This window comes from Oncorhynchus mykiss, chromosome 11, assembly GCF_013265735.2.
Source record: "Oncorhynchus mykiss isolate Arlee chromosome 11, USDA_OmykA_1.1, whole genome shotgun sequence".
Lineage (NCBI taxonomy): Eukaryota > Metazoa > Chordata > Actinopteri > Salmoniformes > Salmonidae > Oncorhynchus > Oncorhynchus mykiss.
Window position 1 is genome coordinate 16,593,546 of NC_048575.1, and position 13,266 is coordinate 16,606,811.

The 13,266-nt window shown below is 41.0% G+C and overlaps 1 protein-coding gene across 1 annotated transcript; it reads left to right on the plus strand.

The window, feature by feature from the left end:
• The first annotated feature begins 1,925 nt into the window (after positions 1–1,925).
• On the plus strand, positions 1,926–13,037 carry si:ch73-264p11.1 (uncharacterized protein LOC100000923 homolog). Its single transcript, XM_021620365.2, has 4 exons — positions 1,926–2,418; positions 11,340–11,403; positions 11,477–11,645; positions 11,780–13,037. Exons 1-4 carry the CDS (start codon positions 2,279–2,281, stop codon positions 11,818–11,820), a joined length of 414 nt encoding a protein of 137 aa, XP_021476040.2. The 5' UTR covers positions 1,926–2,278; the 3' UTR covers positions 11,821–13,037.
• The last annotated feature ends 229 nt before the right edge of the window (positions 13,038–13,266 follow it).

Genomic DNA, 13,266 nt, shown 5'->3' on the forward strand with positions numbered 1-13,266 from the left:
TCACCTGTTTATTACCACCCCTATATTTGTCAGTTCCCCTGCTCTGTTCCCTGCTGCAGACTAGTAGAGATTTGCTCTTATTCTGTAGTGATCAATAGTCTCAGAGTTGAACCATTTCCAGCCATGTAGCCAAAACTAGAACTGTATGGTCTAATGGTCTATAGAATTGTAGCTTTTTTTTTCTGTGTTACTCGTTTGCTGATGCTGTTCCTGTCTCGTTCCATGTCCGTTCTATACTAAATGTTTGACTCCCCGTACCTGCTTCGTCTCTCCAGCGTCATCCCATGTGACAGTTTGGGGTTTTAGGCTGGGTTTCTGTATAGCACTTTGTGACATCGGCGGATGTATAAAGGGCTTTATAAATTCATTTGATTGATTGATTGATTGATTCTCTCTGCTACCTTATGGCAAGTGGTACCGGAGCGCCAAGTCTAGGTCCAAGAGGCTTCTCAACAGCTTCTACCCCCAAGCCATAAGACTCCTGAACATCTAATCAAATGGCTACCCAGACTATTTGCACCCCCCCCCCCCCCCTCTTTTACGCTGCTGCTACTCCGTTTAGTATCTATGCATAGTCACTTTAATAACTCTACCTACATGTACATATTACCCCAATTACCCCGACTAACCGGTGCCCGTGCACATTGACTCTCTACCAGTACCCCCTGTATATAGTCTCACTATTGTTATTTTACTGCTGCTCTTTAATTATTTGTTACTTTTATTTTTTTATTTTTTGGTATTTTTCTTAAAATTGCATCTTTGGTTAAGGGCTTGTAAGTAAGTATTTCACCTGTTGTATTCAGCACATGTTTATGAATCCCCCCCAACACACACACACCTTTACCTGCACAAAATTGGAATCAGTCATGTAACTTTTGGATCCATCAAACGCATTTGGGGTGTCATCATATAGTGAGTGGTCTCTGACTTGTGGTCAGACTAGCTCAGGTGGAATAAACTTAAACTTGCTCTTTTTTTAATGCAAAATTGAATGTCATTGAGAAAACAGAAAGTATATGTAAAGTATATATAATCTGATTACAATATTTTTGCTGGTAATGCAATTGGTTACAGTTTTTTTGTAAACGCACGCACGCACGCACACACACACACACACACACACACACACACACACACACACACACACACACACACACACACACACACACACACACACACACACACACACACACACACACACACACACACACACACACACACACACAGGCTACCTGATGATTGTGCCAGTTGAACTTTTCGGCTATCAGTATCCTTTTCCGCACAAGTTGTTTGAAAAAGTAACTGTAATAATGTTACTTGTTTCATTATTCTGTTACTCATAAAAGTAACGTGTTACCCCCAACACTGGTTACGGGGCATTCTGACTCTGGTTGAATAGAAGTAGGTTAATCAGTCTGTAAACATTGGAAAACGAAGTATGAGCTACTGTCCAGAGTTATTTCGAGAGTGACTAGCAGCAACACTGATTATCTAACCTGGTGGTAGGTTAGGAGAATTAACATAACAGGTTAGAATAATTAAGTTAAGGTGAGGAAGAGGGTTAGGGTATGTCTCTCTCTCTTTCTCAATTCAATTCAAGGGGCTTTATTGGCATTTTAAACATATGTTAACATTGCCAAAGCAAGTGAAGTAAATAATAAACAAAAGTGGAATAAACAATCAAAATTAACAGTAAACATTACAGTAAACATTTCCAAAACAATAAAGACATTTCAAATGTCATATTATGTGCAAATAGTTAAAGTACAAAAGTGAAAATAAATAAACATAAATATGGTTCTATTCACAATGGTGTTTGTTATTCACTGGTTGCCCTTTTCTTGTCTCTCTCTCTCTCTCTCTCTCTCTCTCTCTCTCTCTTTATCTTGCACACACTTCCTGTGATCTTGTGGCCGCAGAGGCGCGTTTGAAAGAGGGTCTGTGAGATATTGAAGCTTTGAAGAGTGTTCTCTGTCTGTGTCTGTCTCTGCTCTCACTGCAGATTATGGAGAGATTGGTTGATTGATTATCAGAGAGTAACTTTACCAACGCTACCTCTGCTAGCTTCTCTCTGGGGTGAGGAGACAGAGAACACAGGGAGAGGAGAGGACAGGCGAGAAAGAGAAGAGTGGAGTGAAGAAGCAGGGAAGAGTATCAAAAGAAGAGGTGAGGACTGACTGAGGAGAGTGGGAGGACCAGGCCTGGACTGATACAGGAAGAGCGGTAGAGAGGGAGGGTGTTGACCCCCTGTTGCCCCGCTGTTGGGATAGTTACAATGGCATCGCCTCCATTGATGTACCACGGGGCAATCAGTAAACTGGACTGTGAGGATCTGCTGGGGAAGAAGGGGAAGGATGGAGCCTACCTCATCAGAGACAGCGAAACAATCCAAGGAGCCATGTGTCTGTGTGTCTAGTGAGTATTACACTCCTTGTTCTTTTTACAGAAATGTAGGACGTTTAATGTATACCAATCCATCATCCAAGCATTTTATAAATGCTTTATAGAATCCATCCTAGTTTTAATATTGCAGGGTGGTTTGGTGCTTTAGGGAATACTAGTCAGTACTCATTGGAGAAAGCCAGGAACCCCTGTGACATCTATAAAAAAATGAGTGAGGAAGAAGGGTAACAATTAACCTTACACATTACACACTTGATGATCAGTACAGCCCCCTACCCTCCATGGCTAATTGTATGTGGACACCTGCTCGTCAAACATGGACATTAATATGGAGTTGTTCACCCCTTTGCTGCTATAACAGCATCCACTCTTCTTGGAAGGCTTTCCACTAGATGTTGAAACATTGCTGCAGGGACTTGCTTCCATTCATCCAGAAGAGCATTAGTGAGGTTGGGCACTAATGTTGGGTGTTTAGGCCTGTCTCACAGTCAGCATTCCAATTCATCCCAAAGGTGTTCAATGGAGTTGAGGTCAGAGATCTGTGCAGGTCAGTCAAGTTCTTCCACATCGATCTCAACAAACTGTTTCTGTATGGACCTCACTTTGTGCATGGGTGCATTGTCATGCTGAAACAGGAAAGAACCTTTCGCAAACTGTTGCCACAGAGTTGGAAGCACAGAATTGTCTAGAAGGTCATTGTATTCTGTAGCATTAAGATTTCCCTGCACTGGAACTAAGGGGCCTACCCTAAACCATGAAAAACAGCCCCAGACCATTATTCTTCCTCCATCAAACTTTATAGTTGGCACTATGGATTCGGGCAGGTAGTGTTCTCCTGGCATCTGCCAAACCAAGATCATCCACCGGACTGCCAGATGGTGAAGCATGATTCATCACTCCAGAGAATGCGTTTCCACTGCTCCAGATCCCAATGGCGGTGAGCTTTACACCACTCCAGCCGACGCTTCGCATTGCTCATGGGGATCTTAGGCTTGTGTGTGGCTGATTGGCTCAGCTCAAGCAGGGCAGAAATTTGATGAACTGACTTGTTGGAAAGGTGGCATCCTATGCCATGTTGAAAGTCATTCTATTTTTTATTTTTGTATTTTATTTTGTTGCATATAGATTGTGGCTTCCACAATGTATGTAATTAGAATTGTCTCCATCATTTCCAATCTCCCATATATTTTTTCTGTAAATATATAAAAATATATATATTTTTTTAAAGAAAAAAAAGTATTATTTTCCCCTAACCCTGCCACCCCTCCCCTAATTGGAGTAAACTAGTGGACAACAACACTTAGGCTTCTACTTCCAGCTTATACATACTATATACATTTTACGGATACAGTATATATTACAATAGTTATCTTTTGTTTGTTTGTAGTAAGAGCCAATTTTGCTCTTTAATGTAGGGCAGACAGACAACTGCCTTACTTTCTCCCCCTTCCACTTGCCTCTTCCATTTTTGCAGTAATGCTGCAATTAGTTGGTTGTAATTTTTAATAGAGCATATATTTACATAGACATAGATACATATATTTACAATAGAGCATATATTTACATATATTTTTTGTTAGCTACAAGTGTGACATATTATATCAATAGTCCGTTTAATTTTGTCTGCCTTGCCATTCCAAATAAAATTGAATATTCTTTGCTCATATAATTCAAAAAACTGTTTGCTAGGTGTAGGCAAGGCCATAAGCAAATAGGTAAACGGGGATATGACTAAAGAGTTATAGGGTGATTTGTCCACAAATGGGCAGGTATTTTCCTTTCCACGGTAGCAAGATCTTATTTATTTTGCCAACTTACTATAAAAATGTATTGTAGTGAGAGCATGTTTTTCTTTCGGAGTATGAACACTGAGTATGTGCATTTCACCATCAGACCATTTTATTGGTAAACTATACGGTAATGTAAAAGTTAGATCTTTTTTATTGATCCAATAATTAATATGGTACATTTATTATCATTTGATTGTAATCCAGAAAGGTTAGAAAATGTATTTAGATCCTCTATGAGGCTGTGGAGGGATCCGAATTATGGATTTAAAAGAAAACACCTTTTTTAAAGCACTGGATTTCTAGGCCCTTGATAGTATTATTGGATCTGATTTTAATAGATAACATTTTGATGCCATAATAAATAGATATGCCGATAGTGGACAACCTTGTTTTACTCCTCTTGACAGTTTAATACTTTCTGAGAAATATACATTATTTACTATTTTACACCTAGGGTGTATATATATATACAGTGCCTTGCGAAAGTATTCGGCCCCCTTGAACTTTGCGACCTTTTGCCACATTTCAGGCTTCAAACATAAAGATATAAAACTGTATTGTTTTGTGAAGAATCAACAACAAGTGGGACACAATCATGAAGTGGAACGACATTTATTGGATATTTCAAACTTTTTTAACAAATCAAAAACTGAAAAATTTGGCGTGCAAAATTATTCAGCCCCTTTACTTTCAGTGCAGCAAACTCTCTCCAGAATTTCAGTGAGGATCTCTGAATGATCCAATGTTGACCTAAATGACTAATGATGATAAATACAATCCACCTGTGTGTAATCAAGTCTCCGTATAAATGCACCTGCACTGTGATAGTCTCAGAGGTCCGTTAAAAGCGCAGAGAGCATCATGAAGAACAAGGAACACACCAGGCAGTTCCGAGATACTGTTGTGGAGAAGTTTAAAGCCGGATTTGGATACAAAAAGATTTCCCAAGCTTTAAACATCCCAAGGAGCACTGTGCAAGCGATAATATTGAAATGGAAGGAGTATCAGATCACTGCAAATCTACCAAGACCTGGCCGTCCCTCTAAACTTTCAGCTCATACAAGGAGAAGACTGATCAGAGATGCAGCCAAGAGGCCCATGATCACTCTGGATGAACTGCAGAGATCTACAGCTGAGGTGGGAGACTCTGTCCATAGGACAACAATCAGTCGTATATTGCACAAATCTGGCCTTTATGGAAGAGTGGCAAGAAGAAAGCCATTTCTTAAAGATATCCATAAAAAGTGTTGTTTAAAGTTTGCCACAAGCCACCTGGGAGACACACCAAACATGTGGAAGAAGGTGCTCTGGTCAGATGAAACCAAAATTGAACTTTTTGGCAACAATGCAAAACATTATGTTTGGCGTAAAAGCAACACAGCTGAACACACCATCCCCACTGTCAAACATGGTGGTGGCAGCATCATGGTTTGGGCCTGCTTTTCTTCAGCAGGGACATGGAAGATGGTTAAAATTGATGGGAAGATGGATGGAGTCAAATACAGGACCATTCTGGAAGAAAACCTGATGGAGTCTGCAAAAGACCTGAGACTGGGACGGAGATTTGTCTTCCAACAAGACAATGATCCAAAACATAAAGCAAAATCTACAATGGAATGGTTCAAAAATAAACATATCCAGGTGTTAGAATGGCCAAGTCAAAGTCCAGACCTGAATCCAATCGAGAATCTGTGGAAAGAACTGAAAACTGCTGTTCACAAATGCTCTCCATCCAACCTCACTGAGCTCGAGCTGTTTTGCAAGGAGGAATGGGAAAAAATTTCAGTCTCTCGATGTGCAAAACTAATAGAGACATACCCCAAGTGACTTACAGCTGTAATCACAGCAAAAGGTGGCGCTACAAAGTATTAACTTAAGGGGGCTGAATAATTTTGCACGCCCAATTTTTCAGTTTTTGATTTGTTAAAAAGGTTTGAAATATCCAATAAATGTCGTTCCACTTCATGATTGTGTCCCACTTGTTGTTGATTCTTCACAAAAAAATAAAGTTTTATATCTTTATGTTTGAAGCCTGAAATGTGGCAAAAGGTCGCAAAGTTCAAGGGGGCCGAATACTTTCGCAAGGCACTGTATATAACTTTAACCCATTGTATAAGAGATTTTCCAAAATGTAAATATTCCAGGAATTCATATATAAATTCCAGTCGTACTTTATCAAAAGCCTTTTTAAAGTCAGCTATGAATACCAGGCAATGTTTCACAGATTTTTCATAGTGTTCTATTGTTTCCGGTACTTGGCTTATTTTATCTCCAATTTATTGTCCATGTAAAAAACCTGTCTGATTAGGATGAATAATATACGACAATACCTTTTTAATTCTATGCACTATAAATGTTTCTAGATTTTTTTGCATCACAACATTGAAGTGTAAGGGGCCTCCAATTGTTTAAATGGACTGGATCTTTATATTTACCACTTGGGTCCTGTTTCAGTAATAATGAAATCAGACCTAGTTGAGTATCTAATAATATAAAATGTTTATAGGAATGGTTAAAACATGCTAATAATGGTCCTCTGAGTACATCAAAAAAGGTTTGGTATCCCTCAACTGGTATGCCATCCAGCCTTAGACTTTTCCCAGACTTAAATACTTTAATTGTATCAAGAAGTTCCTCCACTGTAATTTGGCATTCACATGATTCATTCTGTATAGCTGTTAATTTTATATTATTAAAAAAAAATCTTTACATTTAACTTTGGCTAGTGGAGATGAAAGGAAAACATATGCTTAAAGTACTTTGCTTACTTTGCTTCTTTCAATATGTAATTTGGTGAACATGGGTGACTGTCATTTGTAACACGTCTCAGTCAATTATTTGTGTGAGTATTTCTATGTTGAAGATTTAAAAGATAATTTGGTGCATTTTTCCCCATATTCCATCCAGTTCGCTTTGTTATAATATCTTATTTCTTGAATAAGTTTCTCCAGTTCTTTTAGTTTTTCCTCTAACTTATTCTTATTCTATGGTACAGATTTTATTGCTATATATCTACTGCCAGTGTTTGTCTCTGGAGATTGTATGGCTGTGTGCTCGATTTTGTACACCTGTCAGCAATGGGTGTGGCTCAAATTTGAAGGGATTTCCACCTACTTTTGGCCATGTACAGTCATGGCCAAAAGTTTTGAGAATAACACAAATATTAATTTTCACAAAGCCTGCTGCCTCAGTGTCTTTAGATATTTTTGTCAGATGTTACTATGGAATACTGAAGTATAATTACAAGCATTTCATAAGTGTCAAAGGCTTTTATTGATAATTACATGAAGTTGATGCAAAAAGTCAATATTTGAATCATTTGTGTTGACCCTTCTTTTTCAAGACCTCTGCAATCCGCCCTGGCATGCTGTCAATTAACATCTGGGCCACATCCTGGCTGATGGCAGCCCATTCTTGCATAATCAATGCTTGGAGTTTGTCAGAATTTGTGGGTTTTTGTTTGTCCACCAGCCTCTTGAGGATTAAGTTCTCAATGGGACAAAGGTCTGGGGAGTTTCCTGGCCATGGACCCAAAATACACTGCTCAAAAAAATAAAGGGAACACTTAAACAACACAATGTAACTCCAAGTCAATCACACTTCTGTGAAATGGAAATTATAGGCAATTAGCAAGACACCCCCAATAAAGGAGTGGTTCTGCAGGTGGGGACCACAGACCACTTCTCAATTCCTATTCTTCCTGGCTGATGTTTTGGTGACTTTTGAATGCTGGCGGTGCTTTCACTCTAGTGGTAGCATGAGACGGAGTCTACAACCCACACAAGTGGCTCAGGTAGTGCAGCTCATCCAGGATGGAACATCAATGCGAGCTGTGGCAAGAAGGTTTGCTGTGTCTGTCAGCGTAGTGTCCAGAGCATGGAGGCGCTACCAGGAGACAGGCCAGTACATCAGGAGACGTGGAGGAGGCAGTAGGAGGGCAACAACCCAGCAGCAGGACCATGAGGGTGGTATGAGGGCCCGACATCCACGGGTGGGGGTTGTGCTTACAGCTCAACACCGTGCAGGACGTTTGGCATTTGCCAGAGAACACCAAGATTGGCAAATTCGCTACTGGCGCCCTGTGCTCTTCACAGATGAAAGCAGGTTCACACTGAGCACATGTGACAGACGTGACAGAGTCTGGAGACGCCGTGGAGAACGTTCTGCTGCCTGCAACATCCTCCAGCATGACCGGTTTGGCGGTGGGTCAGTCATGGTGTGGGGTGGCATTTCTTTGGGGGGCCGCACAGCCCTCCATGTGCTCGCCAGAGGTAGCCAGACTGCCATTAGGTACCGAGATGAGATCCTCAGACCCCTTGTGAGACCATATGCTGGTGCGGTTGGCCCTGGGTTCCTCTTAATGCAAGACAATGCTAGACCTCATGTGGCTGGAGTGTGTCAGCAGTTCCTGCAAGATGAAGGCATTGATGCTATGGACTGGCCCGCCCGTTCCCCAGACCTGAATCCAATTGAGCACATCTGGGACATCATGTCTCGCTCCATCCACCAACGCCACGTTGCACCACAGACTGTCCAGGAGTTGGCGTATGCTTTAGTCCAGGTCTGGGAGGAGATCCCTCAGGAGACCATCTGCCACCTCATCAGGAGCATGCCCAGGCGTTGTCGGGAGGTCATACAGGCACGTGGAGGCCACACACACTACTGAGCCTAATTTTGACTTGTTTTAAGGACATTACATCAAAGTTGGATCAGCCTGTAGTGTGGTTTTCCACTTTAATTTTGAGTGGTATTGTTCGTCACCAAACTGTTCCTGGAAGGTTGGGAGAAGTTGCTCTCAGAGGATGGGTTGGTACCATTCTTTATTCATGGCTGTGTTCTTAGGAAACATTGTGAGTGAGCCCACTCCCTTGGCTGAGAAGCAAGCCCACACATGAATGGTCTCAGGATGCTTTACTGTTGGCATGACACAGGACTGATGGTAGCGCTCACCTTGTCTTCTCCGGACAAGCTTTTTGCCGGATGCACCAAACAATCGGAAAGGGGATTCATCAGAGAAAATAACTTTACCCCAGTCCTCAGCAGTCCAATCGCTGTACCTTTTGCAGAATATCAGTCTGTCCCTAATGTTTTTCCTGGAGAGAAGTGACTTCTTTGCTGCCCTTCTTGACACCAGGCCATCCTCCAAAAGTCTTTGCCTCACTGTGCGTGCAGATGCACTCACACCCCTCTACTGCCAATCCTGAGCAAGCTCTGTACTGATGGTGCCCCGACATTGGTACTATTTTCTACATTGTAGAATAATAGCGAAGACATCAGAACTATGAAATAACAATTTATATTTCAGATTCTTCAATGTAGCCACCCTTTGCCTTGATGACAGCGTTGCACACTATTGGCATTCTCTCAGCCAGCTTCATGAGGTAGTCAGCTGGAATGCATTTCAATTATCAGGTGTGCCTTATTAAAAGTTAATTTATGGAATTTATTTCCTTATTAATGTATTTGAGCCAATCAGTTGTGTTGTGACAAGTCAGAGTTTGTATACAGAAGATAGCTCTATTTGGTAAAAGACCAAGTGTCACGTGTGCTCCCTCTCTGGCCTCTAGGTCACCAGGGTGTTTGCACACCTGTCACGTGCATCAGCGCCTAATGACACTCACCTGGACTCCATCACCTCCTTAATTACCTGCCCTATTTGTGTCACTCCCTTTGGTTCATTCCCCAGATGTTGTTTCTGTTTCATGTCTGTATGCTGTTAGTGTTTCTTGTTTTGTATTATGTTCCGTTTCTTTATTAAATATTCACTCACTGATGAAACTGGCTCTAATGAGGACCGCCACAGGAAAGGAAGGCCCAGAGGTACTTCTGCTGCAGAGGAAAAGTTCATTAGATTTACCAGTCTCAGAAATTGCAGTCCAAATAAATGCTTCACAGAGTTCAAGTAACAGACAATCTCAACATCAACTGTTCAGAGGAGACTACGTGAATCAGGCCTTCATGGTCGATTTGCTGCAAAGAAACCACTACTAAAGGACACCAATAAGAAGAGACTTGCTTGGGCCAAGAAACACGAGCAATGGACATTAGATCGCTGGAAATCTGTCCTTTGGTCTGATGAGTCCAAATGTGTCACGTTCACTGTCTTCAAACTCCCTGTCATAGATGAGCATGTAATTCCACATCTTTTAATAAAGTGAAACTTTCACAAAAAAAAACAGGTAAACAGAAACCAAACGTGATGCAACCATGGCACACACAAACACACACAGAAAATAAATAATTACCCACAACATTAGGTGGGAAAAAGGCTGCCTAAGTATGATTCTCAATCAGAGACAATGATAGCTGCCTCTGATTGGGAACCACACTCGGCCAAAAACAAAGAAATAGAAAACATAGAATGCCCACCCAAATCACACCCTGACCTAACCAAATAGAGAAATAAAACGGCTCTCTAAGGTCAGGGCGTGACAAAATTAGAGTTTTTTGGTTCCAACCACCGTGTCTTTGAGACGCATAGTACTTGAACAGATGATCTCCGCATGTGTGGTTCTCACCATGAAGCATGTAGTAGGAAGGTGCTTTGCTGGTGACACTATCTGTGATTTATTTTGAAATCAAGGCACGTTCTGCAGCGATACCCCATCCCATCTGGTTTGCACTTAGTGGGACTATCATTTGTTTTTCAACAGGACATTGACCCTAAAACACCTCCAGGCTGTGTAAGGGCTATTTGACCAATAAAGAGAGTGATGGAGTGCTGCATCAGATGACCTGGCCTCCACAATCAATCACCCGATCTCAAACCAATTGAGATGGTTTGGGATGAGTTGGACCACATAGTGAAGGAAAAGCAGCCAACAAGTGCTCAGTATATGTGGGAACTCCTTCAAGACTGTTGGAAAAGCATTCCAGATGAAGCTGGTTGTTAGAATGCCAAGAGTGTGCAAAGCTGTCATCAAGGCAAAGGGTGGCTACTTTGAAGAATCTCAAATATAAAATATATTTTGATTTGTTTAGCACTTTTTTGGTTACTACATGATTCCATATGTGTTATTTCATAGTTTATGTCTTCACCATTATTCTACAATGTAGAAAATAGTAAAAATAAAGAAAAACCCTTGAATGAGTAGGTGTTCAAACATTTGACTGCTGCTGTATTTGTGTGTTGTGTTTCTGCAGTAAAAAGAAGGTGGTGTATACCTACAGAATCCTCCAGACCCACACTGGAAGCTACACCCTGCAGGTACACCCTGTGTGTGTGTGTGTGTGCGCTTGCGTTTGTATGTGTTTCTGATGGTCTGTCTGTCTGTGTGTAGACAGCGTCTGGTGTAGAGGAGAAATTCTTTAAGACGTTAGAGGAGCTGGTCCGCCATTATAAGCGTCGGAGACAGGGATTGGCTCAGCATCTGCGCCACTCAGTCAAGCGGAAGACACTGCTACAACTTCCCGCCCCCAATGTCATCGACGAGGTTCCTGATTATGAAAGTAAGTAACACTCTGTCTGTCTGTCTGTTAGTTTCACTTCCATCTGTCACTGACTTTTTTTCAGATGTCCAGATCGTTATCATCCTTAAATACCCACTCACTACTTGTCCTTTCTCTGTCCCTCTCTTGTCTAGATGTGGATGCATCAGACTACGTTGTTGTCCTGCCCTCTTGATTCAGCAGCACACCCCTGACCTACATCATCTATGAGCCTGTAAATATCTAGGTGTGGTGCCTGCAGGCAGGTTTAACATTTTTTTTTATCCTGATGCCAGGGGCGGATTGGTCATCTTGCTCAAAATGCCAGATGAGCTGGTCAAATGTTAGCCCATAGGGCCTGTCTAATTCATTTTTTTAAGCTAAATTATCATTATCTGGCTAATACTGTAATTGGGGCCTCTAAGGAAAAAAATGGGCTGGTGTGTTAGAAATGCCAGGGCTGATTTTTGGTCTCAGTCCTCCCCTTCCTTATGCAATGTGTTGTGTGCTGTTCTGTGTGCTAGGGATACTGAGATTGTCAGAGAGAATAGTGTTTGTCTGGTTGTTGAAGTGGAAGTTAAAATCAAATTTTATTTGTCACATGCATGGAATACAACGTGTGTAGACTTACTGTGAAATGCTTGCTTACGAGCCCTTTCCTACTATGCTGAGTCAAAAAATATATATATATTTATATACTATAAAATATATAGTAACACAAGAGGAAGAAAAAAACAAGAATGAAGCTATATCATAAAAATAATATTTTGGTGGGTGCTTATATTTGTCCTGTCTTACACATCTACAGGTGTGTATTAATACGCATGTGTGAATTGGAAATTAGTTTTTTGCATAATCCACTCTCCCGGAGACACCTTCAGAGAGTGGGGTAACAGGGAGTACCAGTATCAGTACCATATCAATGTGTAGAAGTACGAGGTTTTTGAGGTAGATATGTACATAAAGGCAGCGTAAAGTGACTAGGCATCGGGATAGATAATAATAAGAGTGAAATAAAGAACAGAGCAGCATATGTGTGTGTGTGGCGTCAGTATGCGTGTATGTGTTGTGCGAATGTAGCGTATCTAAATGTATGTGGGTTTGTGAGAGAGTCAGTGTATGTATAATATGTATATATCATCTTGTGAGTGAATAGTATCAGTGCACATACGGTTTGAAACATCCCATAGAAACATTAATATATTTTTGTTACTATGGCATTCCGAATAGAGTTTATTTACTTGTAAAGATTTAGGCCTACTCTGGATAAGACTAAGCTGTAATGTGTAAATGTTCCTAGCTTAAATAAAAAGTTTGTAAACACCAGTATTTATCTACTTTTCCCCTAACTAAATTAAAATGCTGTTATGTAACATGTAACCAACTGTGTGTTGTTGTAACATAAACCCCCCCATACTCAGTCTGGGCTACATAGACATACACACTCATGCTCACACACATCCACTTGTTTTTGTCACACTTGTTTTCTCACCTCTCTGCAATGTCCCCTGCTGTAGACAGTGTGTTTCACTTTCAGCCTTCCCTGAACCAGAGGACACTGGGGTGTAATCATTACGTCTTGCAATGGAAACCGTTTACTCAAATATCTCTTAATTAATTAGGTGGGACTTGCAACTCTTCT

What these genes read in the sequence shown, in the direction of transcription:
- si:ch73-264p11.1 (XM_021620365.2), top strand. Translation starts at nt 2,279, where the DNA reads ATGGCATCGCCTCCATTGATGTACCACGGGGCAATCAGTAAACTGGAC. An exon ending in GCCATGTGTCTGTGTGTCTA is followed by an intron (nt 2,419 to 11,339) that starts GTGAGTATTACA and finishes GTGTTTCTGCAG; the next exon opens with TAAAAAGAAGGTGGTGTATA. An exon ending in CGAGGTTCCTGATTATGAAA is followed by an intron (nt 11,646 to 11,779) that starts GTAAGTAACACT and finishes TCTCTTGTCTAG; the next exon opens with ATGTGGATGCATCAGACTAC.